A 27861-nucleotide genomic window follows, 5' to 3' on the forward strand; every position below is an offset into this window, starting at 1 on the left:
GGCATTTACTGGTCTTGCTATTCCCAAGAATGGAGCTGCTATAAACTTCTAGTCTCCCTAGATCCCATCTGATCTGTTGTAAAAGACCTTTAAAAGTGAGGTAAGAAAACTCCAGTTTCAGCCTCTAAGTTGCAGAGTAAGATGGTTTCTTCATACAATTTAGACCTCCAAATAAATCAGGAAAATGAATGAGAAGACAAGTCAAGGATTTCAGTATAGATATATAATTTTTATTTAATTTAAAATAAAAATTCAATGCTCGATTGGATTGGGAGAGAATACATGATTTGCAGAATAGAGGAATTTTTCTAAATCATGAAATTACAAGTCATTGATGAGAATAGGCTTCTCCCTCCTCTAGGCTCCTTACAGAGCCTGCTTAGAAAATAAGAGAGGTGAATCATCTTCCTCACCTCCTCCCCACCAGAACTTGGCTCTCCCCAAATCCCAAAACAGGAACAAATCCTCCATTGCCTCTTCCCATTTCTACCAAGAGTCAGCTTCTAGCCCCTCTGTATCAGGTCCAGGCTCCTGAGATTAATGAGGGTCCCTCAGTTCCCTACTGGGCTTGGGCACCTCTGATAAGTGAAACCACAAGTACGGCCATAGAGACCGAAACATTTGCTTTTCAAAGTTTTGTAGACAGTTGTCAGGGTTCCCAGGTCCAACCATCTAATAAACACATCATAGTCCAGAGGGAGAGGAGGAAGGATAGAAACCCTGAGCAGAAGCAGGCTCCACCACTTTATTACAGCCCTACCAAAGCCCCTCTCACAGGGGCTCATAGGCAGAGAAGCCGGCAGATCTCTCAACCAGCCACTGGGGCAGCAGGGAAGGCAAAGGGCCCCAGCTGGGGAAATGGTGATCTTTGGAGAGGTATGAATGTGCAGGTATAAAGGGCAAGAAGAGCATCCGTATCTCCTCACCCTGGCTAAGGCACTGAGAAGGAGGAACATAGAAATGGTAAAGATGGGAAGGGAAGGAGAAAGGGTCCCTTGGATCCTAGCCTAGGAAGACAAAAAATATAGTAATGGAGACAGGTGGGGACTACCGCATGGGCCCCATGACTGTGCAAAGAAGAGCATGTGAGAAGTGGGCAGAGTCACGCCAGCATGTCCATTACCCATAATGCTCCCCTAACCCCACTCCAGAATAGGAAGGAAATGAATTGCAGGAGTCAAGGGGGCAGAATCACATAGGGTATTTCCCTGAGCCTAGGGTTAAGGGCTAAAGAAAGCAAGCTTTATATACATGGCAATTTCTATCCCTTCCTAGCCCACTCAATCCCCCTGACCAGCCTGCTTTTATGAGGGAGCAGAGGAGGGGGTTATCGGCACTTAAGGAGGGGGCTCAGTTGGCCTAAAGAGCCCACTCCCCCCAGAGGAAGGGGAATGTCCCTCTACTGGTTTAGCGCAGATGCATTTTTTTATCACCATCACTCAAACCCCTTCCCATCTTAGGTCTTTAATAACTGGATCCCTGCCAGAGATGAGGAATCTGAAGCTGGACAGAGCAGAGCAGAACTGGCCAGACCTCAGGTGTGGTTTATGGGCCCTTGTGAACCACAAGCTAACAAGAGCTGGTCTGCAGGTTGCTCTCTGTAAGCAGTGAGGCGATGGAGGAAGGATCGTAGACACTGTCAAATTCCTCATCTGAACTCAGTCCTTCGTGCTGGAGGGTTGACTCAGCAGCTGAGCGGGAAGCTTTGCGCCTGAGTCAAAGAGAGGAATACCAGTCAGGGAAGATGACAGAAAGATTTAAACAGCCTCCCTTCTCATGCTAAGGAAACTCAGTTCTCCTAAAGCCTAAAACTACCCGTAAGATTCCCCTAAGAAGTAGGGGAGATGCGGTACAGGATGGATACTGAGGTACTAAAAGACAACCACCCTGGTTTTCATCCAGGAATGAGTACCTGTGAAGTCCCCTTTTCCCCACCCAGCTCAGGAGTGCTCATTCCCAACGGAGCAGGGGGCAGAAGAGCAACCCATACCAAGAGTCCTTCTCCAGGGCTTTGATCCGGGCCTGGAGCTGTTCATTGACCTCATGCTGTTCCTCCAGCTCACGCTGGGCTTTCTTCCTCAGGCTGTCCAGTCGCTCAATTTCCTCTTCGGCTTCATCCACCTGCCGCTTCAAAGCCTTCACCCTCAGGCTTAGCTAGGCAGGATACCAAGTCCCCCCATTAGAAAAGCAGCTGCTGCTACTGTGGCCTGAGACCCTCCCCTGTAGCAATCTTGACAAGGTATATGTAGTTGCCCCTAGAAAAATGTTATGACCATAGGCAAGTTCCCTAACCTCACAGGTTTGCCTTGGGGATTAAATGAGTTAATATATCACTTAGAAAAGGTACCCAGTGTATCATAAGTACTCAGTACATATGCTTACTATGCACTAATCTAGTCCTTTTGCTCTAGTTTCTCTGTCCTCATAGAAAAAAAGTCTAAGATAGAACACATATGAGGTAGGCCCTCCCCTGGACTTCAAGAAAATGCATAGTATATACTTGCCCTATGGTTGCCTGGCCCTGGCTGCCATCCTTACCTGGTCTTTCTGGTCATTCACATGCTGCCTTTCATCATCAATCTGGATGGATAGCTCTTTAACTCTCCGTTCCAGTTTTCGGTTGGTAGACTGCAGAACTGTCTTCTCCCTAAAAGGGCGGGGTAGGGGGATGTCTAGGCTGTTGCCATTTCTAAAGAAGCTGCTACCTGGCCCCATACTGCCTCCAAGGACTCCAAGGGCTCAGCCACAAGCCCCACCATTAGGCTGGGAAGGATCCAGGGCAGATCCAAAGAACTGGGTAGACAGAGGCCATTCACATTTCAGAATTTCCATAATTCTCTCTTCTCCCTATCAAGAGAAGAGGGCTCCCGAAAGATCAAGCCAGTTTGCCATGACTGAGGCAGAAGTGGGGGGGCCCCAGAGGAGAAAAGCCCAGAGGGAGAGAGAAAGGATGGCTCATGTCACCTCTCTTCTGCCTGCAGCCGCTCCTGCAACTCCCGATTCTGGGACTCAAGCTGCGAGAGGCTGGCGCTGGGCTTCTGGAAGCCTTCTGAGCTGGCCAACCGGCTCTTCAAGTCCTTGTTCTGAGAGGGGACAGGAAGCCTCCTTGGTTTGCACTCTACTTCCAATTGCTTCCACGGTCATTCTACCCACCTCCCAAGGTCTCTCCCTGAGACTGCCCACCCCACCCCCTCACCTGTCTCTCCAAGGAGATTTTGTCACACTCCAGGTCCTGCCGGGCTGACCTCTCCTGCATGAGCTCTGTCCTCAGCTGGTCCACCTAGCAGGAATAGGCCAGAGGAAATGGGCTTGGGGAGGACTGGTGATGAACCAGCAAGCTGAAACCAAGCTGGGCAGAGTAAATGGAGGGTGCTCTCTGAATCCCCCAAATTCCCAGGCAACTAAGAAATCACAGCCTACTCAAATGGGAGGAGCCATAAGGATTGAAACATGGCCTCAGTCTCACCAGGAACCAGAATCCCTTCTGAATGGTAATGGTCCAGACTCAGGTCAGTAGCCCAGGCCACCAGGATTCCTTCCTCCATTCAAATTCCTGGCTTCCTTCCACTTGAGGAAACCTGCCAACCCCTCCCGAAAGCAGATGAGACTCTGCAGTAGAACTAGTCACGCACCAATTCTGCAGCTAGATCTCTCCAGACATGAAAGATGAGAAGGTAGGGTTGTTTTTGAAAGGGCTGAGAGGCATAAACATAGATGAGGGGTCAGGAAGGGGTTACCTGATCTCGGCCACGATTCATCCGGTCAGTCAGCAGCTCCACTGTGCTCTTCTCCTCATCTAACTCTGCCTCCAGCCGTGAGACTTTTTCCTGTGGCAGAAGGACAACAGTTTGGGTTAATTCTGCCCCAAATGCTGGACACCACAATGCCACTCTCACCTGGACTCTCTCAGACCCCAGCCTCCAGAAAGTCTTGTCTCTCCCCATCCCACTACCTGTTGGTCCCGCCCCCTGCCCAGAGCCACCATGCAGCTAGCGCCCTCTGCTGCCCAAGTGAGTCATCAAGCGGAAGGAGCAGGCCCACTTTGATCCTGACCCCTTGGCAGGAGGACAAACCCCAGAATCTGTTTCTCACTGGGGCAGCCCTATTTCCCTAATGGGAAAATAGAAACCCAAGCTTCTAAACTCAAGCCAGGCAGTACCACATACAGACTAAGAGCATGGGCACCAGAGCCAGACTACCAGGGTTTAAAAATCAGATCTACCACTTCCTTCCCTGGTAGTTAAGCGGGTAAAGAATCCGCCTGCAATGCAGGAGAACCCAGTTCAATCCCTCGGCTGGGAAGATCCCTTGGAGAAGGGAAAGACTACCCACTCCAGTATTCTGGCCTGGAGAATTCCATAAACTGTATAGTCCATGGGGTTGCAAAGAGTTGGACATGAGTGAGCAACTTTCACTTCATTTCACTTCACCACTTCCTAGCAAAGGAGCCAAGGACAAGTGGCTTAGCCTGTTTGTGTCTGTTTTCAACATCTGTAAAAGGGATAAAACAAAACTACCCATTCCAAAGGGCTATTCTCAGGACTGAGTGAGTGAATGAGTGTTAGCTGCTCAGTCATATCTGACTCTGTGACCCCATGGACCGTAGCCCACCAGATTCCTCTGTCCATGGGATTCTCCAGGCAAGAATGCTGGAGTGGGTTGCCATTCACGTCTCCATTGGATCTTCGGGGCCCAGGGATCAAACCCGGGCCTCCTGCGTTGCTCAGGATTAAATGATTCTTAAGTACTTGGCACATAGCACAATATATTAAGCGTTTGCTGCTGCTGCTATTATTACTGTTGTTGTTATTGCCAAATACAGCAAACTGAAGACCACTGTTGACTCTAGAGGGGAGAAGCTGCTGCTCAGCTCCAGCCAACTATTACCATGCAGACAACTGGGGACTCAAAGCCCCTCGTTGTTATATTTTTCAAACGTAAACAAGAGGCCAGAAATCCAAAATTTTACTTGACATCTATAAACTTCTAAACAGTGGCAATTAATTCAGAGTTGCTTAAAGCACTGCAGTCAAATAAAACCCATCAGCTGTGGGCTGCCAGTTTTCTAGCTGTGAAAAGAAGAGAAGCAAAGAGCAAAGGAGAAAAGGAAAGATATAAGCATCTGAATGCAGAGTTCCAAAGAATAGCAAGGAGATAAAAAAGTCTTCCTCAGCGATCAATGCAAAGAAATAGAGGAAAACAACAGAATGGGAAAGACTAGAGATCTCTTCAAGAAAATTAGAGATACCAAGGGAACATTTCATGCAAAGATGGGCTCAATAAAGGACAGAAATGGTATGGACCTAACAGAAGCAGAAGATATTAAGAAGAGGTGGCAAGAATACACAGAAGAACTATACAAAAATGATCTTCACAACCCAGATAATCACGATGGTGTGATCACTCACCTAGAGCCAGACATCCTGGAATGTGAAGTCAATTAGAAAAACATCACTACGAATAAAGCTAGTGGAGGTGATGGAATTCCAGTTGAGCTATTTCAAATCCTGAAAGATGATGTTGTGAAAGTGCTGCACTCAATATGCCAGCACATTTGGAAAACTCAGCAGTGGACACAGGACTGGAAAAGGTCAGTTTTCATTCCAATCCCAAAGAATGGCAATGCCAAAGAATGCTCAAACTACCACAAAATTGCACTCATCTTACACGCTAGTAAAGTAATGCTCAAAATTCTCCAAGTCAGGCTTCAGCAATACGTGAACCGTGAACTTGGAGATGTTCGAGCTGGTTTTAGAAAAGGCGGAGGAACCAGAGATCAAATTGCCAACATCTGCTGGATCATCGAAAAAGGAAGAGAGTTCCAGAAAAACATCTATTTCTGCTTTATTGACTATGCCAAAGCCTTGGACTGTGTGCATCACAATAAACTGTGGAAAATTCTGAAAGAGATGGGAATACCAGACCACCTGACCTGCCTCTTGAGAAACCTATATGCAGGTTAGGAAGCAACAGTTAGAACTGGACATGGAACAACAAACAGGTTCCAAATAGGAAAAGGAGTACATCAAGGCTGTATATTGTCACCCTGCTTATTTAACTTCTATGCAGAGTACATCATGAGAAACACTGGGCTGGAAGAAGCACAAGCTGGAATCAAGATTGCCGGGAGAAATATCAATAACCTCAGATATCAGATGACACCATCCTTATGGCAGAAAGTGAAGAGGAACTCAAAAGCCTCTTGATGAAAGTGAGAGGAGAGTGAAAAAGTTGGCTTAAAGCTCAACATTCAGAAAACGAAGATCATGGCATCTGGTCCCATCACTTCATGGCAAATAGATGGAGAAACAGTGGAAACAGTGTCAGACTTTATTTTTTGGGGCTCCAAAATCACTGCAGATGGTGACTGCAGCCATGAAATTAAAAGACGCTTACTCCTTGGAAGGAAAGTTATGACCAACCTAGATAGCATATTGAAAAACAGAGACATTACTTTGCCGACTACGGTCTGTCTAGTCAAGGCTATGGTTTTTCCAGTGGTCATGTATGGATGTGAGAGTTGGACTATAAAGAAAGCTGAGGGCCAAAGAATTGATGCTTTTAAACTGTGGTGTTGGAGAAGACTCTTGAGAGTCCCTTGGACTGCAAGGAGATCCAACCAGTCCATTCTGAAGGAGATCAGCCCTGGGATTTCTTTGGAAGGAATGATGCTGAAGCTGAAACTCCAGTACTTTGGCCACCTGATGTGAAGAGTTGACTCATTGGAAAAGACTCTGATGCTGGGAGAGATTGGGGGCAGGAAGAGAAGGGGACAACAAAGGATGAGATGGCTGGATGGCATCACGGACTCGATGGATGTGAGTCTGAGTGAACTCCAGGAGTTGGTGATGGACAAGGAGGCCTGGCGTGCTGTGATTCATGGGGTCGCAAAGAGTCAGACACGACTGAGCGACTGAACTGAACTGAACTGAATACAGAAAGAGGCTGGGAGTGTTCTGGCTTTTTTTCCCACAGGAGTCCCACCTGCACCAGGATCCAGACTTCCCCCCATCTTCCCCCACCCTGCCTCCACACGTCAACCCCTCACCTCAAGGCTCTTGAGTTGCCGACTCTTGTCATCCTGAGAGCGTTTTTTGTTCTCTGCCTCTTGTTCCAGCCCCTGCAATCTCTGGGCCAGTAGCTCTTTGTCCAGCCGGGCTGTGTCCCGATCAGCCTGGGATGCCTGCAGGGCCTGCCGCAGCCTCTGAGTCTGGTCAGAAGAGAAAAATCCAGCAGCTCAGATAAAGTGAGGTGGAGGTGGGGTGGGAGCAGTCTACCCTGCGGGGGAAAATTCTTCAACACTTTAAATCACCTGAGTTTTCAGACAACTGATCCTGAAACCAAGCCTCAGGGTTAATGATTTAAGTGGACAGGATGCATCCTGGGTATTGAGATTTTTAAAACTCTCCCCAGGTGCCCCCAGTGTGCAACAGGGTTTGAAAACGCATCAGTAGAGGATGCGTTGTCTGTACAGGAGTGATGTAAGTGCATCACTACAGAGTACAGCCCCACCTAAGTGCATGCATGCTCAGTTGATTCAGTCATGTCTGATTCTTCACGACCCTATGGACTACAGCCTGCCAGGTTCCTCAATCCATGCGATTCTCCAGGCAGGAACACTGGAGTGAGTGGCCATTTCCTCCTCCAGGGGATCTCCTAATCTAGGGATCGAACCTGCATCTCCTATGTCTCCTGCATTGTAGGCGGATTCTTTACCGCTGAGCCACTGGGGAATGCATCCTCTGTCTGCATCTAGGGTGGACAACTCCCTCCACCCTCCCCCACCTAAGTGATTAGACCTAAACCCAGACCCTAGGATCCTTTGGCAACAGCTTTAATTAAGAGGCAGGCTTCCCTCATGGCTCAGCTGGTAAAGAATCGACTTACAATGTGGGAGATCTGGGTTCAATCCCTGGATTGGGACGATACCCTGGAGAAGGAAACGGCTACCCACTCCAGTATTCTAGCTTGGAGAATTCCATGGACTGTGTAGTCTGTGGGGTCGCAAAGAGCCGGACACAACTGAGCAACTTTCACTTCACTTCCCTGGTGGCTCGGAAAGTAGAGAGTATGCCTGCAATGCAGTAGACCCTGGTTCAATCCCTGGGTCAGGAAGATCCCCTGGAGAAGGGAACGGCTACCCACTACAGTATTCTAGCCTGGAGAATTCCATGGACTGTGTAGTCCATAGGGTCTCAAAGAGTCAGACACACTTAATTAAGAGGTAATGAATGACCTTCAATATAAGAACACTGGGAGGATTCCCAGTATCCTGCCATTTAGGCTCCTACCTCATCCTGAAGCCGGCTTAGCCCCCCAGAGGTCTTCTCAGCTTCACTGGCCCACTCCTTGGCCTGGCGCTGGGCATCTGCCACCTCCCGCCGAGCCTTTTCCTTGTAATCCTCCAGCTGGGCCTGGAGCTGCTGCAGGGCTTGCTTTGAGTCATCCCCAATTTGTTCCAGCTGAGACACAGACAGAAGAGCTTTTTCAACCCTGCAACTCTTTAACAGATGCCTCTGTCCCTTCTCTGGGCCCAGACTCCCAAGGTTCTCCCCAGAGCCTCTTTCCTGCCCAAGCAGCCCTCTCTTGCTCTCTCCTGGACCTAGGTCCCTAGAATGTCTGGGAGTAATATATAGATCTCCTGGGTTCAAATCCTGCTCTACCACTTAGCTGTGCGACCACAGGCAAGTTACTTATCCTCTCTCAATCTCAGTTCCCTATCTGTAAAATGGGATAATAATAGTACCTCACAAGGTTATTGTGAGAATTATGTTAATTACATACATACATACTTACAGCAGTGCCTGATACAAAGTAAGCCTGAAATGACCATATTTTAGCAAACCCATGATACCAATGATTATTATAAGGTATACCACTGAAAGAAAAAGTTGCCAACTGAACTATAACATACCATCAATTATAAGACAAATCAATTCCAGAGATGATACAATATACATTTTAGAACTGATGAAATAGGTGTTTGCTCCAGTTTTATAAATAAGAGACTAGGTGGATGACCTTACTGGAAAAAATAGCAATTTATTTCCTTTTCTTCCTTTCTCCTTCCCTCCCCTGAATATAAATTCTACCAATGAAAATTCCTGTTTTTAGGTCTTACAGATGTCTAAGGAGGAACCATAGGCCTTTTTTCCCCTTCCTCTAAATATAAAACTCTACCAATGAAGATTCCTATGTTTAGGTCTTATAAACTTCTAAAAGGAACACCAGGAGACAGACGGTCTCCGAGGATTAGACCATAAAGGAATGGGATGGCAGGGGAGAGCGAGAACACTCAGTGGACACAGGAAGGATGCCACTCTGCCTCTTTGGCCTTGGCTTCCCCAACAATGAACTTGAGGAAAGCAAACACCACACGCTGTGACCCCATTCCCTCCCTTGTCCACTGCTCCAGGCAAGCTTCTGTATGAGCTGAGCCTCTTCCTGAGGCGGGGCCAGCCGGTGCCCCACCTCCTTGTTCAGCCGGTCCACAGTCCTGTCCAGTAAGCGCTTCTGCTCCTCCAGCTCGGCCTTGCTGCGCCTGAGCACCTCCCGCTGCTTGCCCTCCTCCTCCAGCGCCCGGTTCAGCGCCTGCTGCTCCTGCCCCAGGCGGGTCAGCCCCCGCTGGGCCTCCTCTAGCCGCGCCTCCAGTGCCCGCTTGGCTGCTGCCAGGCTCCCCTCCTCTTCCTGAGCTGCATTCAAGGCCTCCTCTAGCCGCTGTTTCTCTGCCTGGGAGAGGGGAAGGTGAGGGATGTTGGACCAAGAGGATGCAAAGCTCAGGCTCAAGCCATTTGGAGGTGAGCAGAAGGGAGGGAAGATGAAGAGATATTTCTGAAAAAGGTGGACAATGAAAACAGGCTCAAAGGAACCAACCAAGATCAGAGGCCATGTAGAGTAGGAGGTAGACAAAAACACTAGTGCAAAGGCTGAGACATTCACACCAAAGCACACTCCGGAAACAAACCCAAGGTTAACAGAGGGTTAGGGAGGCAAACAGAAACACATTACAGGCAAAATAAAAGCGATGGCTGAGTATTCCCATGTTCATGTTAGTCGCTCAGTCACGTCTGACTCTTTGTGACCCCATGGACTGTAGCCCACCAGGCTCCTCTGTCCATGGGATTCTCTAGGCAAGAATACTGGAGTGAGCTGCCATTCCCTTCTCCAGAGGATCTTCCCGACCCCGGGATCAAACCCAGGTCTCCTGCATTATAGGCAGATTCTTTACCATCTCAGCCATGAGAGTCAAAGTATTAGTCTCTCAGTTGTGTCTGACTCGTCATGACCCACGGACTGCACCTCTATCCATGGAATTTTCCAGGCAAGAATACTGGAGTGGGTGCCATTTCCTTCTCCAGGGGATCTTCCTGACTCAGGGACTGAACTCAGGTCTCCTGCATTGCAGGCAGTTTCTTTACCATCTAAGCCACCAGTATGTAGCCAGGGATGGGAGGACAGAGGACAGGGAGGAAGCCAAACATGTTAGCGAAAGCACTAACCTCTAGCCGCTGCACCTTGTCCCGAAGCCGAGCCTCCGCCACTTCCCCACCCTCCGCCAAGCCTCGTGCCTCCTTCAGTTGCTGCTCCAGACCCAGGATGCGCCGGCGGAATTCGTCATTTTCTTCCTGGGTCTCCCGAAGCGTCTTCTCCACTGCTGTTCGACGCTGCCCCAGCACTGCCGCTTCTGTCTCTGCTGCCATCTTAGCCTGAGGCCGGTTCAGAGAGGTGGCTCAGACCCCGGGGCTCAAAGTCATCGATGACTCCCAGGAAAACCACCACACAGAGAGCGACTGAAAGAGGGGTGGTACCGCCAGCCAGAGGCTTCCCTGAGAACCCCACCCTACAGACAAGCAGTGGGTGTCACAAGGTACAGCCCGGCCTCCCCAGCCACATCCTGGCTATGTTTAAGCACACACCTAGGACCGTGGTATTTGGTCTATACATACCCATGATAGGTAATTTTCCATGCCCTCTGGCTCCTCAGCCCTCCAGACCCCTCAGCCTCCACCTCCTAAGCCCTATGCCCACTCCCCTTGCCTTGGAAGCCTCTTCACAGTCTTGTCTCAGTTGCTGGAGGGTCTTCTGTAGCTGGAGGTTCTGCTCTTCCAGCCCCCGGCTTCGTTCAGCCTCGACCCTCAGCTGCTTCTCCAACTCCCGCTCCCGGTGTCGCCCTGCCACCTCCTGGCTCTGCTGCTCTTCCTGCAGCTCCTTAAGTTCCTCCTGTGTCCGGCGCAGCTCCTAGAAGGAAGGGAAATGGTGACAGGGCAGAGAGAAACCGCTTGGGATACCAGAGAGTGGAGAAACTGAAACTCTCATACATTGCTGGAGAGAATGTGAAATGGTATGGCCACTTTGGAAAATAATTTGGCAATTCTTGGGCTTCCCTTGTGGCTCAGCAGGTAAAGAATCTGCCTGCAATGTGGAAGACCTGGGTTTGATCCCTGGATTGGGCAGATTCCCTGGAGAAGGGAATGGCTACCCACTCCAGTATTCTGGCCTGGAGAATTCCATGGACTGTATAGTCCAGGGAGTCACAAAGAGTCAGACACGAATGAATGACTTCCACTTTCAAAGAGTTAACCATAAAGTGACCATACGACCCAGCAATTCCACTCCTAGGTATACACCCAAGAGAACTATATAAACATATGTTCACAAAAAACCTGTCAGTAAAAGTTCATAGTGGCATTATTCATTATAGCTAAATATAGAAATGACCCAAGTGTCCATCAGCTGATGAACAGATAAGACTTGCCTGGTGGCACAGTGGCTGAAAATCCACCTGCCAATGCAGGGGACACAGGTTCGATTCCTAGTCCAGGAAGATTCCACGTGCCACAGAGTAATTAAGCCCATGCATCACAAGTGCTAAGCGCGTGTGCTGCAACTACTGAAGCCCACTTGCCTAGAGCCTATGCTCCACAAAGAGAGAAGCCACCGCACCACAACAAAGAGCAGCCCCCACCTGCCACAACTAGAGAAACGCTAAGGAAAGCAATGAAGATCCAGCACAGCCATAAATTAAAAAATATTTAAAAACTGATGAAGATGAACAAATGCGGTATATCCATACAGTGGACTATTATTCAGCCACAAAAAGTAATGAAATACTGTTACTTGGTACAACACAGATAAACCTTGAGAAACATACTAGATGAAAGAAGCCAGACACAAAAGGCTAGATATTATAGGAGTCCAATTATATGAAATGTCCAGAACAGGCAAATCCATAGAGAGAGAAAGTAGATTAGTGGCTCCTGGGAATGACGAGAGTGACTGCCAATGGATACAGGGTTCTTTTTTGGGGTAATTAGAATATCCTGCTGCGATTCATGGGGTCGCAAAGAGTTGGACACGACTGAGCGACTGAACTGAACTGAACTGAACTGATGGTTGTAAAACTGTATGAGTGTACAAAATCCCACTAGACTGTATTCTTTAAAAGGGTGACTTTTATGGTACATGAACTAAATCTCTACTTTAAAAAATCTATGTGGAACAGATGAGTGTATGAATAAAATAAAAATAGCTATTTTTTTTTAAATGCTGAAAACCAAAGTATGTGACACAATAAATATTAGTGTGATTTGCTGATCTGATTTCTTTTTTAAAATATTAAAATATGATTTCTGGTTCTAATTATCTAGTAGCTACTTCTGAAATTCAGAAAGTATCACAATTAGGCTGAAAGGTTATTTATATATATATATAGTGAGTCTTCTACATAAGACTCTAACATACTAACTACAAACAAAAAGAAAACTACCAGTGTGTGGTTTACAGTGGACTGGGTTAGTCTATTTTCCTAATGTATATGTTATAGGCTGATTAAATATTTAATAAAATGTACTTAATATATGAGATAAATGAAACAGTAGTTATTACTTTTTAGCTTTACCTAGCATAATCAATTGAGATTCTCCAGAGGAATGTCCAAGTTCACTATGTCAGCTAATATAATGAACAGACTTCAGACTATCTTTATTTGTTAACTTAATAACAATACAGTAAAAACTAGGAGTACTTCTGATTTGACAACCACCAAAGTATACTTGGTTAACATTTATTATCTTTTTCTCCACCAAAATTTTTTTTATAAGCTCAAGCTTTTACTTATCTGGGAAATCATCACTCAGAGGTATATTTCTTTACTCGTTTAAAAATACAATGCTTACTGATTACAGTTAGGTAGCCTCATAGTAAATGCACGATCAATAAGCATTGATTAATTAATACTTGTTAACTGATTACCTACTACATACCAAGCACAGACCATCAAAGAAATGTAGACCAGGAAGGATTCTCAAGAGGCTGTAAATGCCAATTCTCCATAATTATAATTAACGAAAATATTTTCTAACTTTCAAATCATTTGAAATACAGCACTGCTTTCTTGTCCTTCATAAACTAATCCCAGGAATATGAAGAAATTATTTCTGTGTTCATTTCAGTTTTATGAGATTGTTTATAAAATATCCATGCATGATAAAAACACTTAGTTCCCTGGGTCTAGATTCTGCAGTAGCCTTCAAATTACAATTTGGCTTCCCATGTAGGTCAGCTGGCCATGTACTGCCAGTGTTCCAATCCATGTGACAACACTGCTCACTGTAAGTTAATAAGCCAGTGTTCTAACTGTAAATGTTGGTTTCATAAGTGTAGTTAACGAGTCCCCTCTAAAAGATGAAGTAACCCTTGCTATGCTGACCAAATGAGGTTTCCAAGCTTGCAAAAATGAGCCTGGAGTTTCACAAATTCACCTCAGTGTTGCTACCCATGAGGTCTCTTGGAAGGCAGCCAGCAGCCTCTGGCTATAACCCAAGCTGGCCACGGAGAGTTCTTTCCATTAGAAATGTCTACAGTGAATGAGGAGACCAGTGCTGCCGGAGTGTGTGCTGCGAAGATAAGGCTGAGCAGGCAGGAGGAAGTCTGAAAACAAAGCCGTGGGAGGCAGCATGAAGGCTCTCGTGGATGGGTGAGGCATGCGCCCATCACCCTGACCTGCCCTGCTGCCCCCCAGCCTCCAAGTACCTTCTTGAGCTCCTCCACCTGGCGAGTCTCTCCAGCACCAGTTCGGGCCTGCCCTAGTTCCCTCTGCAAGGCCTCTATCTTCTCCCCAAGTTCCTCTTCCAGCTCCTCCTTCTCCATACGCAGCTGCAGGAGTCTGAGCCCAGCAAGGTGAGATAAAAGGGAAGGGGAACAGAGTGAGGCCACCTGCTGGGGAGAGGCGAGCAGAACAATGAGCACCGCCTCCCTGGAGGTTAATACACTGGGCCCTCACCCTCAGGAGGGAGGAAGGCGGATATGGAGAAGGGCAGTGTGAGAAGTGGGAGAGGGGAAAGCACAGCGCTGACCGGGAAGAGCAGGGATGGAAGAATCCTGGACAAGCTTCCTGGGGGGACTATCCTTACTGCTGTTTGGTGGCTCTAAGCTCCTCCTTGTTCTTCTGAAACATGTTCTGCCAATGCCCTGTCTCCTCTGAGGTCTCCTCCAGCTCCTTCTGCAGCCCCCGCACCAGGGCTGACATCTTCTGCTTCTCGGCTTCTAATGCTGCGTGGTCCTAAGGAAGAGGAGAGTCGGGGGCCAGGAGGTTCAGAGGCAAGAGCTAACTCTAGAGTAAAGTGTGAGAGTGCAGATGGTAAGGCTCAGGTCCAGAGGCACTGTGCCAGCTGCACACCCTGACACCCAGGGGGCCTGGCGCAGTGCTAGTACAAGGCTCTCGGCCCAAGACACAGTGTGCCTCTGTCATCTAGAGGGAGTCTCCTCCATTATTTCCCCATGGGACTTCGATCACACACCCTCATGGGATTTCTGGCCCGCACTCCTTCTCTCTACCCTTACAGGTTTCCTGACGAAGGTTTTCATTACATTTTACACATGTCTTTTAGTAGGAGTTCCGGTGATGACCAGGAAAAAAATCCCCACATACCAAGGCCTCAAGGCAGCCCCCTTCCCCGGGATGCCCTCTTTTCCCAGCCCTGCTCTCGCCACATGCCTGGGTCGCGTCCTGCATGCTCCGGCGAAGCTGCTCGGTGTCCCGCTGGCACTGCTGCCTCACGTGCTCCACCTCCTGGTCCCGCGAAGCCACCTCCTCCTTCAGGGCACCCTTCAGGGCCGTCAGCTCCCGCTCCCGCAGCCTCAGCTGCTCCTCCACCCGCTGTTTCCCCTCCAAGACCTCTTCCAGAAGCTCCCGGGTCTCTACCAGGTCCTGGGGAAAGTGAAGGTGGAAGTACAGAGGTGACCACATTAGAATCCACCTGTCTGTTCATTCGTCCATTCATTAATCCAGTCAGTCAAAAAATATGTATTGAGCACCTCCGATCTGCTAGGCACGTGAACAGGTGCTCTCTGCCCTCTACAATGCCTAGTTAGGCTAAAGGAAACCCACCATTCTGTCTCTGGGATCACCCCACCACTGAGCCTGCCTGAAAGCACCCTAAAGAGGCAGTCAGCTACCTCCTCCTCATACTTTGGGGAAACTACAGATATCCCTGGGCTAAGAATCTGCAAAGCAGGAGACCTGGGTTTGATCCCTGGGTTGGGAAGATTCCCCTGGAGAAGGGAATGGCAACCCACTCCAGTATTCTTGACTGGAGAATTCCATGGACGGAGGAGCCTGGTGGGGGCTACAGTCCATGGGGCCGCAGAGTTGCACATGACTGAAGCAGTTAATACATACACCCTCCTCCCTACCTTCATTAGCACCTCCTTAGCAGCTTCAGGACCCTGGGCCTGTTTCAGCTTGTCCTGCAGCTCTATCACCTGGGTCTCCAGCCCATGCCGTACCCTTTCACCCTGGTCCAGGAGAAGCTTCATGTTCTGGAGCCTAATAATCAATCACAGACATTATTGAGCATTAAGTGTCAGTCCATTTTCTAAACACGATACTTATACTAATTCCTTTAAACTTCCTTCAAGCATTTGTTCAAATCTTAACGATGTCTCCCCTGTTTGACTTAATACTGTAACCTGCTCCCCTACAACCCAGCCCTCCTAAGGTTCTTTAACCTACTCTACTTACCACCTTCTCACGTTACACATTTACTTACATAATATGCTTATTGTTTACTGTCTGTTTTTCCTCACTAGAAACTTTGCTTCATCTTTATGGTTCACTGATGAACCACATGGAGAAGGCAATGGCAGCCCACTCCAGTACTCTTGCCTGGAGAATCCCAGGGACGGAGGAGCCTGGTGGGCTGCCGTCTATGGGGTTGCACAGAGTCGGACACGACTAAAGCGACTTAGCAGATGAACCACAGGAATCTAGATCAATACCTACTATATAATACTCATCGCAAAACTTCTGCTACATGAATGATTGAATCCTCACAACAATCCAGTGAGGCAGGTATTATTATTAACCCCACTTTACAGATTAAGAACTTGATGCACAGAGGCAAACCCAGGCAGCCTAACTCATGCACTGTTAGCATATCTGATAGAAAAGGTAAAGAGAAAGGCCCCATCTTTAACCATCTCTGTCTGCCCCTTTCAGCTTCTGGAGATTTGCCTGTCTCCCCCAGTGCTGGGGGAGTCTCTGAATCTGGCTGAGGGCCCCACATGGCCCTGTGTGCGCCAGCAGCTGCACTCACTCCTTGGCGCTCTGCTGGGCCTCCCCCTTCCTCCTCTCCAGCAGCTCCTGCAATCGGCTGCACTCTTCTGCCTTCTCCTCCAGCTGCCGTTCCAGCCCCACCTGGGACGGCTCTAGCTTCTGCCGTTTCTGGAAAAGGAAAGGAGAATAAAACAGGTGAAGGGTAGGTCAAGCCTCTGAGAAGGACCAGGAATAATGGAAACGTCTAACACCTATTGATATTCACTACGTGACAGGCGCTAAACTAGGAACCTTCTTATATTATCTGCATTTAAGCCTCATATGAAACCTTGGTACTTGTAATGGTTTAAAATATGTCCACAGAGTCTTTGCCATTCCTTTCAAAAGATGAAACCTCTCCCCTTGAGCAGAGGCTGGACTTAGTATAGTATAGGGGAGTCTATCTCTTCTAACAAACAGAAAAAGGAGGAAGGGATGTATCACTTCTAAGACTAGGTCATAAAAAGGCACTGCAGCGTCCTTTTTACCTCCTCTCTTGAATCACTCACTCTGAGGGAAGGTAGTTACCGTACTGTGAAGACACTCAAGCAGCCCTATGAAGAGGTCCACGTAGCAAGGAACTGAGGCCTCCAGCTAACCACCACTGAGTAAGCCATGCTAGAAGTAAATCCTCCAACTCTGGTCAAGCATCCTAATGACTAGACCCCCAGCCAGTATCTTGACTGGAAGCTCATTACAGGCCCTGAGCCACAGCTACCCAGTTAAGTGGCTCCCAAATCTTGGACACTCAGATACTGGGTGATGTTTGTTTTGAGGCAATTTGTTACACAGTAATAACTCTGTGTGTATGCTCAGTTGGGTCTGACTCTTTGTGACCCATGGACTGTAGACTACCAGGCTCCTCTGTCCGTGGAATTTTCCAGACACGGATACTGGAGTGGGTTGCCATTTCCTATTTCAAGGGATCTTCCCAACCCTTGGGAAGGGAAGAACCCTTGGGAAGGGATCGAACCCCCCACCTCCTGCACCGCCTGTGTTGGCAGGTGGATTCTTTACCACTGTGCCAAGGCAGAAGCAGTATTAAAACAAAAAAAAAAAAAAAAAATGAGGAGTACAAAGGCTTGAGCATAAGACTGACCTGAATTTTAAAATTCCTCTACAATTTACCACCTTGGGCAATTCACTTCATCTTTCTGATCTTCAACTTTCTTATCATACAAGGGTCCAGGATACCTACTTTACAGGGTCACTATAATCATTACATATTACTCGGGATAGTACCTACTGCTGCTGCTGCTGCTAAGTCGCTTCAGTCGTGTCCAACTCTGTGCGACCCCATAGACGACCCCACCAGGCTTCCCCGTCCCTGGGATTCTCCAGGCAAGAATACTGGAGTGGGTTGCCATTTCCTTCTCCAATGCATGAAAGTGAAAAGTGAAAGTGAAGTCGCTCAGTCAAGTCCGACTCTTATCGACCCCATGGATTGCAGCCTACCAGGCTCCTCCATCCATGGGATTTTCCAGGCAAGAGTACTGGAGTGGGGTGCCATTGCCTTCTCTGATAGTACCTACTACAATAATTCAACTCAATAAATGACAGCTATTATTACTGCTATCATTATGATAATGATGAAAAGAACTGAGGTAAATAATTTGCTCAAGATTTATACAGTCAGTAAGTGGTAGAGCTGGGTTTCCCTGGTGGCTCAGATGGTAAAGAATCTGCCTGCATTGCGGGAGACCTGGGTTCAATCCTTGGGTTGGGAAGATCCCCTGGAGGAGGGCACGGCAACCCACTCCAGTATTCTTGTCTGGAGAATCCCATGGACAGAGGAGCCTGGTGGGCTACAGCCCATGGGGTTGCGGAGAGTCGGACACGACTGAGCGACTAAGCACAGCACAAGGGGCGGAGCTAGGACAGGACCGTCCAGAGGAACAGAAAGAAAAGCAGCTGGACCCCTGCTGAAGGTGTTCTTCCTCTCCAAGCTCCGGAGAACCCCCAGAGTCCTTCCTGGGACTAGCACACACTCCTGTCTCATCTCACAGACACACAAGCGCTCTTCCCACTGCTTGGAAGGGCCCATCCAGGCCGAGTTTCTTCTCCCATGTGGTCCTTTACCCCTCCTGCACCTCTGATCCTCTCCTCACCTTCACCTCTTCATCCAGCTTTTTCTGTAGCTCCTCCACTTTTTGGGTGAGTTCAGCCTGCGCTGCCTTAGCAGAACCAGGAGAAGCCATCTGCCAGAGACACAGTGGGGGAAAGAAGTGAGTCGACATCCAGATCCTGAGCGCACAAGGCCCTAAGCCTGCCCCTCACTCCACCATGAGAAGGCCACTCACCACCAGAGGCTGCATCTGCTCCAGCACCAAACTGACCTTCCTCCTCACAGAGGTTTCACTTTCTGAGCTTCTGGAGGATGGAAGGACAGATGTAAAGGCAAGGGGAGGCAAGGGATGGAAGAGAGGAGGGAAGGGAGGGTTATGAACAGGGAAGATGGGGAACAAAGCTAGAAAAGAAAGTGACTCTGCTGTTGGGAGGGGTCCCCACTCACCCCTCTCTCAGGATGCCATAGATGGTGGCCTTCACGTGATCCATACTGCCTGGTGGGGCGGCCTCCTGCTGGTCTCGGAGAAGGTCTGGAGTTGATTTGAACTACACAAGAAGTAAACCCAAAGAAATTGGGAGCTTGAGAAGATTAAGCCAGAAGCGTGTATGGGGTTCAGGTGGAAGAGAAGTGGCAGTTGGGAGATGAGGCCCTTCAAGCATGAAGAACGAGCCTGAAAAGGGGGTACAGAGGCAATACTTCTGAGGCCAGAGCAACAGGCCAGGAAGGAGCCACCTCTCACTATTGCTGCAAACCAGATTTTGCTCGACAGGCAGCTCTCAACCAGTTGTGAGCTGTGTCACAGGCTATTTGTCACTAATGGCAGTTAATGTACTAGAATGTGTAAATGATTTACTTTTAAAATAGATTTAACTTTGTCTCAGAGTAACGTCACTCCCCTACTCACTCACATTCCTGAGTGGGAGACAAAGGTGGGAGTTTTGGCCAGAGCAGCAGAGAGCCACTCATATCCTCCAAGCCTGCTTCACGTCTGTGGCAGCCCTAGCAAATGCTAGTGACTGAGGCACACACAGTGGTCTGGCAAGAACGAGTTAGCTCTCCAGGCTTGTGAATGGTGATTTCACAGTTACTTCCACTTCCTTTAGAATTCTGCCCATGGAAGTATCTTGTACACGTGAATATCATCTGTTAAGCAGATGGATAAAGTGGAAGACGAAATGTAGACTCTGCTATAGGTCATGAGTCCACTTGGGGGCCCAGGGCTGGTGGGTCAGGACTGATGAGAAGGGGCCAGGGGTTGGAAGCCACAGAAGGGTGGGGTCTGACCTGTAACACTGCAGGGTCCTGTAGCCTCCCCCGTGGCTCCTCAAAACTCTGAAGGACCCAGTCCTGGGTCTGACGGGCATGGCTAAAGCCGCCTAGAGAGCTCTGGGCTGACGGTTTCGAGCTGCCCGTGCGCTGGTCATGCTTTGCACCAGGGATCCAGTGATCGGGGGACTGGCGCTCCCGTTCCTGGAGGGTGGCCCGTGGCAGCCGGTTGTCCAGGCTCTGGCTCCGCTTACGCTGTTCAGGGGGCAGCATCCGCGTGCGGCGGCCAGTCCGGCCCCGGGTCTGGCCCCCATGGTGACTGTCAAACTTGTTGATGAGCGAGTCCACCGAAGACAGGGGGGCAGTGTCAATGGTGTTGCCCGGGGAAGTCCCCTGTGGGGCCAGCTCCAGCAGGCTGGTGCTCCTATTGTCCAGATCCATCAGGGAAGGGCCTGCCAGGGAGGCCTGGGACTGGGAGCGGAGTAGCCTTCCATTCCAGTGGGCCCCGGGCTCCTCATCTGAGGTGCTGCCCTGCGAGGGGGCAGGCAACTCCCTGGCCTGAGAGTAGGGGCTCTCGGCAAGTTCTGAGTCAGAGCTCAGAGCTCCTGGTGCCCCTCGGTTGTTGGCCCCCTTGATCTGGACCCCAAAGGAGTCACTGCCTTTCTCTCCACTGTTAAGCACTACAAAGGGCTGCCCAGCGATGCCCTGCACGCGCACAGCAACCCCGTAAGTACTGGCTCTTGCATCCTTAGCTGGCCGTCGCCCACCACGACGTAGGGTGCCTATCTCTGCCTCACCCACTGGCTCTGTGATGAAGCGAATCTGGACTCCATGGTCAACCGGGCCCCGGGGCTCGGCCATGGTGGACGCCTGCTCCATGGATAGGAGGGGTCCTGGAAGATGAAGGAAAGAGCTTAAGCTGAGAGATCAGAAATAGAAACCCAGAAACCTCCACTTGCCCAGCGTCTATGAGGCTCACTGCCTGCCAATTCCGTCTATACAAAATAGTGGTTCTCATACTTCATTGGAGCAGCAGCATCTGAAGGACCTGTTAAAACACAGACTCCACCCCTCCACCCCCCGCAGAGTATCAGCCTCAGGAGGTAGCCCCCAAGGGCAGATTTACATTTCTAACAAGTTCCCAGGTGATGCTGATGCCACATCCAGATTCCACACTTTGAGACCCACTGACCCAGAAGAACTCCTTTCCTCTAATACAGTCCTGAGGAGCTCGGCTTTGCCAAAATTTAAAGATTTTTCTTCATCTTAACACATATACATATAGCACTACCGTATGCTTCCCCCAACCCCAAGGAAGGCACAATCCCTATATGCAAATGCCTCCAGCCCAGTGGAGACCAGGGGCCTCCATTCCCAGAGCTCATTTCAAATACAGCAGACCCCAGGGTATGTCATCCCATTTCTGGGAGGATACTCAAAGAAACCGATAGCAGTGACGGCATCAGGGGTGGGGGAACTGAGGATAGGGGACAGGGCTGGGAGAATGACTGGCTCTCTCCTAGACATCTTTTTGTCCCTTTGGGGTTTTTTGTTTATTTATATTATTTATTCATTTACTGGGCTGTGCCAGTTCTAGCTGTGGCATGCAGGATCTTAGCTGTGACACATGAGATCTAGTTTCCTGACCAGGAATCGAACCCAGGCCCCCTACACTGGGAACATAGTCTTAGCCACTGGACTACCAGGAAAGTACTTTTTGGTCCCTTTTGAATCTGCTACCTTTTGAAGCTGGTCCCTTTTGAGTACTGCCTACTCAAGAAAAAAGTAAAAGTGTTAGTCACCCAGTCAAGTCCAACTCTTGGCAACCCCATGGACTGTAGCCCGCCAGGTTCCTCTGTCCATGGGATTCTCCAGGCAAGAATACTGGAGTGGGTTGTCATTTCCTTCTCCAGGGGACCTTCCTGACCCAGGGATGGAACCCAGGTCTCCCACACTGCAGGAGGATTCTTTACCATCTGAGCCATCAGGGAAGCCCACTCAAGAAAAGATTTAAATAACATTTAACAGAGTACCAGTCCAGGGAGTTCCCTGGTGGTCCAGTAGTTAGAAGTTATGCTTTCAGTGCCGGGGCCAGGGTTCAGTCCCTGGTTGGGGAACTGAGATCCCGCAGGCCATGTGGGATGAGCCCAAGAGGCCCCAGGGCAAGCAGACTTGTCCATCTGAGGGCCAGGGCCAAGACCACCTGCAGGTCGCCTCCCTGGGTCCATGCTGCCTAAGCCCAGAGTCAGCAGATGGAATGTAGTCCAGGTATGCGCTGGCTCCAGGAACTTGGGGAGGAGAGTTTCTCCTCGAAGCAAATAAAAAACCAGCTTCTCCCGCCCCTTCTGCTAACTTCCACCAGGGCCTAGCACCAAACTGGAGGAGGAGCCTCTGAAGTGCCAGAGACACAAACATACCCAACTCAACCCCCCAGAAGAGCTCTGGGCCAAGGAAACTTGGCAAGGCCTCTTTCAGGCAGGGACTATAGAAGGGCTAAGAAGCCCATGAACCAGCGGGAGCAAGGAAAGGAGGGGCAGAGCTCTAGGTGAGACAGGGCTTGGAGGAAGAGCATTCCTAACATTCCCAGTCCCTCCCCTCCAGAGGAAGATATAGAGGGGCGGAACCCCTTATCAGCAATGGTTCTTCACCTTTTTGGTATTTGAGAAAATGTGAAAGCAATGCACCCTTCCCCCAGGTGACAGGTCTCCCAAACTTTTAGCACAGCATCTCAAAAGGTCCTCAAAGCCCACCCATGAACCTGAGGACCCCATCCTTCCACTGTCCAGACAATGGGGTGGACCAACCTCTCTGGACCAACCAACCTCTGACTCAGACGCCCCAGAAAGCAAGATACTTAGTTGGTAGGACCCTATGCTGGAATTCAAGTAAGAAATAGGAGCAGAGGGATTCCCTGGAGACTCAATGATAAACAATCCACCTGCCAAGGCAAGAGACACAGATTCAGGGATCTGGGAAGATCCCACAGGCTGTGGAGCCACTAAGCCCATGTGCTACAACTACTTAGCCTGTGCTCTAGAGCCTGGGAGCCACATGACTAAAGCCCAGGCAGCCTGGAGCCCATCTTCCACAACAAGGGAATGAGAAAGCGAATGAGAAGGCCATGCAGCACAGCTAGAAAAAAGCTCAAGAAGCAACGGAGACACAGGATGGCCAAAAATAAATAAATACTTCTTTTTTAAAAAGAAAAGAAATGGGACCAGAAAAGGAGCTACAAGGCAAAGGTACAAGTTCTCCAAGCCACTCATCCGATAGAAAAGGCTCTGGACTAGACTCCGAATCTGACCTGGAATCCTCGTTTCTGTTCTTCACTTAATGTATATTACCTTGGACAAATCGCAACTTTTCTAAGCCTGTTTCCTCATCTGTAAGATGGACATAATGATACTACCTCACAAGGTAACTGCCCATGAGAATTAGATAATAACAATTATTTGGGTATACGCAACTATAAAAATTTATTAAGTTATACTCTTAAGATTTTTTGCCCTTTATTTACTTAGATTCTACTTCAGTAAAAAGAGGGAAAATGACAAGATGGTAAACATGAACACACCTAGCAGCAAAAGCCTGTCACAAAGTTGTCAACAAATGTTATCCTGCACATATGCTGCTTCTTCCAAGGGGGCCTTCCTGGCTTCACTTTGGTTTACAAAAGGATGTCACTTCCTCAGAGAAGCCTTTCCTGACCCTTCCCTCCCACAGACTAGATCAGATGCACATTATATGCTCCACAGATGGCCTCATGAGTTTGCCTCAGTTTATTTATTTTTTTAATTTATTTTTAATTGGAGAATGATTGCTTTACAATGTTGTGTTGCTTTCTGCCATACAACAACATGAATCAGCCGTAAGTATATGTATGTCCCCTCCCTCTTGAACCTACCTCCCACGCCCTACCCCATCCCACTCCCCTAGGATGCCAGAGGACCAGGCTGAGCTCCCTGCATTATACAGCAACTTCCCATGAGCGATCTGCTTTACATATGGTAACACATGTGTTTCCGTGCTACTCTCTCAATTCATCCCGCTTCTTCTTCCCAGCCACGTCCCTAAGTCTGTTCTCTACATCCACGTCTGTTCCTGTCCTGCAAACAGGTCCATCAGTACCATTTTTCCAGAGTCCATATGTGTGCATTAATATACAATATCTATTTTTCCCTGACTTACTTCACTCTGTATAACTGGCTCTAGGTTTATCCACCTCACTAGAACTGACTCAAATTCAGTCCCTTTCCATGGCTAAGTAATATTCCATTGTATACATGTACCACAATGATATATTTATCAGAGTGACAATTTGTTTCCTGTTTCCTCCACTCGATTATAAGCTCCTGGAGGGGAAAAAAACATTGCTCTCAGCTGACTCCTGTGTCCCCTGGGTCTACCAGATAGTAGACATCAACATATATCTATTAAAAGTTGTATCTTGAACCAAGGAGAACTCACACAGCAGTGGGGAGATGTCCCAAGGATCCCACACAGCCACTTCTTGTTTGCCCTAGTAACAGAACCTTTTCCTGGCCTGGACTCCCTGCCCTCTTTAGTCATAATTTTGGAACCAAATGTGCCTAGACTGCCAGCTATCAGAAGTCATGATGCGGCTCTACCATGATAGTATATCAACTGATCTTCCAGATTCCGGTCAAGGAGTTCTCAGCCTAGTCCCAGAGAATACATAGCCCCTTGCCCACCCAAAAGCATCAGGTTGCTCAGAGGTGGAACCAAGCCTACCCCTAGGTCCCAGGGACTCCCAAAACTCAATCTTCTTCAGCCCCAGAACATATGAATCCAGGACCAGGAGGGCTGAAGGGATCTTTGAGGTGGGTCAGAAAGCAGGGCTCTAAATGATTCAACATGGAAAACCCGAAACCTATCCGCCTTCAGTTACAGAGGACAGCGGGGCGGGTCCAGGGAGCAGGGCAGCTCCAAGGTCTTGCGTAAGCGCCAGAGGCAGGTAAACAGTGATCCAGTGCCAGGCAACAGGGAGCCCAGAGCCTCTGCTCTCACCGGATGCCTGACCCTGCTTTTCCCACCGCCGGGGAGTGCCCAGGGCGCTCTTCACCAACTGGACTTGGGAAGAAGACTAGACCACAAGTTAATTCAGTTCATCTGTGTGCCTGTCATTCCTGCCTGCGAGGAGGGGGCGGACACAGCACCTGTATCAGGCAGCCACTTCTCCCTGAGTTACTCATTAGCCTGCCCTGCCCCAATTCCATCATCTCTGGCCCAGCCATAAGCGTCTGGCTTCCACCTAGGAGTGACAGGGTCTCTGGACTCCTGGCAGAAGTGGGGGTGGGGTGGTTTCGGGTGTGCCCAGGAAGAACTGGTATATAGAGGGCCTTGCAATATACTAGATGCTATATAATTGGCAGATGCATAAAATGGGTAAACTAGAGGTACACTGATTAGACTCCCCTTGGAGATAACGAGGAAAACAAAATAGAAAAGGACCACTCAGTGACCTTGATCTTTTGGCTCCTGTTTTCTCATACAGGTAATGAGATAAGGTTGACTGAGGATCCAAAAAGAACCTGCCAAGTGTACTCCTGGCTCAGTCCACTGAAACAGCCAAACCTGAGCGCCAGGCTGGAGCTGCTGGGCCAGTGGCGGAGGGGGGGTGGGGGGGGACACAATGAGGAACTGGGCCCCTGCAAACTGGCTGGACAGGTTTGCGAGGCAAGAGGAAGGGGAGGGCCAGGGAGACTCCACTGGCAGTCTGTGAAGCAGATCAGAGAAATTCCACACCACAGAGGAGGCAGAGGGGCAAAACCAGGGGCAGGGACTCTGTCCAGCTTAGATGCCAAGGCAGAAGGTGGGAAGGGAACAGGCAGGAGGAACAGAGACACGAACAGATACACAATGAGCCTGGTGAGTGAGAGAAAGCCGACAGCCCAGTGTGTGACAGGAAGGCTGTCTCCCTCTACCCCTCCCTCTTGAGAGTTCCCAAGGTTGCATTCCACATCCCACATAACCTGGGCCACCTCCCTGGCTCTTAGTTCTCCCCTTGCCTAGCCTGAAGACAACCAGCGGCCCTCCTCTTCTCCTCACTTCCCACAAGGGTGGTGACAAGCAGGTCAGCCTGGGGAAAGCAGGAAGGGTTCTAGGAAGCCAGAATCCTCTTAGGGTCAGGCAAATCTCGGGATTAGCAGTCCCCTAGGGCCAGCCCCCCATTCCCAAATACCCAGGATGAGAAAAGAGGTATGGAGGCATGTGGAGGCAGCCTGTCGACTACATAGCGGTGGCTAATTATTTCCCAATTACAACAACTCTCCTCAGGCAGGGCATCAAAGGGGCCAAGTTATGGCTGGCTCTGGTTCCCTCACCCGCCTAAGGCAAGGAAATCTGCCTCAGAAGTTTAGTCTAGGCCCTCATGTGCACCTCTCATCCAGCCTGAAGACTTGGAGGTGCTGAATCTCCTAGCCCTGGGGTCTCCGGAGGAGCCCTGCTTATTTCCTGCACCAGTGTTTTCCGCCAGTCTGACAGCCACCACCGTCCAGCTGTCAGGGATGCCTGGTGGGGTCTCAGCAAATACTGGAGAATTTCCAAGAGGCATCAAGAAAATTGGTTAGGCTCCCCAACCTCACCCAACGGCTCCATCTAGAACCCCAGAAGTATGTGTGCTTGGAGGGAGGGTTTGACATTAGCCCCCAGAAAGAGGCCTCATTAGAAAAAAGTATCTCTACATATTTTGTAGGCCTAGGGATCAGTGCTTACTCAAATCCCTCTCTCATAGAGCACTCTCTCAAGAGGAAGAAGGAAAAATCCTCTCTGGCAAGAAAGCAAAGCAGGACAAATGTCGAAAGCCTTAGTTTCACACCTAGCAAAGAGATGGGGGTATCCTCTCCTCTTACCTCTGTGTCTATTAATTGCACCTGTCTCCTCCCATAGGTGAAAGGTTAAAGACCCCACACCTCAGAGCCATCTCAGAGCCAGAAGAGAGGTATCAGGGCCGGCTCAGACTGGCAGTCGGGGAAAGAACCTCAGAGAAACAGCACCTTTCCACGCCCTCTCCCTTCCGTCTCTGAACCATAGACAGCAAGTCCCCTTTACCCTACCGAGACTGACTCCTTCCCCCTACCATTCCGGTCTCCAGGAGAAATTCTGCCCCAGGGACTGGCGTCTGACCTCCAGAGATATCTTGGCCCTGAAACGCTTTCATGCCCTGGGAATAGCCTTAGCCTCAGGTGCCCCTCACCTGGCACCTTCCCAAGCACCTGCGTCTGGCATCTTAGAGCAGAAGCCAGCTCTTTATCAGTAGTACTCCCACCCTACCTTGACCTCCCCTCCTCCTCTCGCCAACACAGCACCTGTGCCCTGGGTATCTCTGATCGCCTTGACTCCCGCCCCTCAAGGGTACACCTGAGGGCTCGCCTGCCTCTTGGGTGCCCTCGCTCCCGCCCGGTTCACTCACCCTAGCCGGGCTCGGCGCTCCCGGGCTCGGGCTCGGGCTCGGGCTCGGGCTCGGGGAGAGCTGCACGATCAGCTCCCGGGCCCTCCCCCTCTGTCCCTCGGCGCTCCCTCCTTCTTTCTCCCCCTCCCACCAACCTGTTACTCCCCTCCGGAGCTCCACCTTCATTGGCCGTCACCACCCGCCCCGCCCTACCCTTCCTCCGGTTGGTCCGTTTCCCGCGAGGGGCGGGGCTGCCGCCGCAGGGACCGGGACCCGGGGTCGCCAGCCGGGGTGGGCGGGAGGGGCCGGCGGTCACGTGGGCCGGCGGGCGGTGAAGCGCGGGGGCGGGGGTGGGGCGGCGAGGGGCATCGGGAGGCCATTTTGGGGGCGTAGTGGCTGGTCGCCCTTGACCGGCCCCTGCCCTGGCGCTGGACTGGGAGCCGCCCGCCAGGGCATCTTGTCGCCTCAGCTGCGGAGCAGTGCCTCGGCTGCCGGGTTCTCGGCCGGAACCTCTGTCCAGAC

The 27861-nt window shown here is 49.8% G+C and overlaps 1 protein-coding gene across 1 annotated transcript; it reads right to left on the reverse strand.

The window, feature by feature from the left end:
* Positions 1-247: 247 nt before the first annotated feature.
* On the reverse strand, positions 248-27472 carry CGN (cingulin). Its single transcript, XM_068963646.1, has 21 exons — positions 27361-27472; positions 19947-20821; positions 19107-19207; positions 18895-18964; positions 18703-18792; positions 16596-16723; positions 15694-15826; positions 14996-15208; positions 14412-14560; positions 14032-14164; positions 11038-11238; positions 10500-10706; positions 9472-9729; positions 8292-8462; positions 7049-7210; positions 3738-3827; positions 3197-3280; positions 2965-3083; positions 2539-2647; positions 1991-2154; positions 248-1711 (listed from the first exon to the last, which is right to left on the reverse strand). The coding sequence occupies exons 2-21, from the start codon at positions 20805-20807 to the stop codon at positions 1570-1572; spliced, it is 3585 nt and encodes a 1194-aa protein (XP_068819747.1). The 5' UTR covers positions 20808-20821; positions 27361-27472; the 3' UTR covers positions 248-1569.
* Positions 27473-27861: the final 389 nt, after the last annotated feature.

This window comes from Capricornis sumatraensis, chromosome 2 (assembly GCF_032405125.1).
Source record: "Capricornis sumatraensis isolate serow.1 chromosome 2, serow.2, whole genome shotgun sequence".
NCBI lineage: Eukaryota > Metazoa > Chordata > Mammalia > Artiodactyla > Bovidae > Capricornis > Capricornis sumatraensis.

Bases quoted from the DNA above. Each gene is read 5' to 3' on its own strand.
- CGN (XM_068963646.1), bottom strand. From the start codon at position 20,807: ATGGAGCAGGCGTCCACCATGGCCGAGCCCCGGGGCCCGGTTGACCAT. The intron at 15,209-15,693 runs GTAGGGAGGAGG...CACTTTCCCCAG, and splicing joins CTAAGGAGGTGCTAATGAAG to GACCTGGTAGAGACCCGGGA. The intron at 9,730-10,499 runs GTTAGTGCTTTC...CCCCTCTCCCAG, and splicing joins ACAAGGTGCAGCGGCTAGAG to GCAGAGAAACAGCGGCTAGA.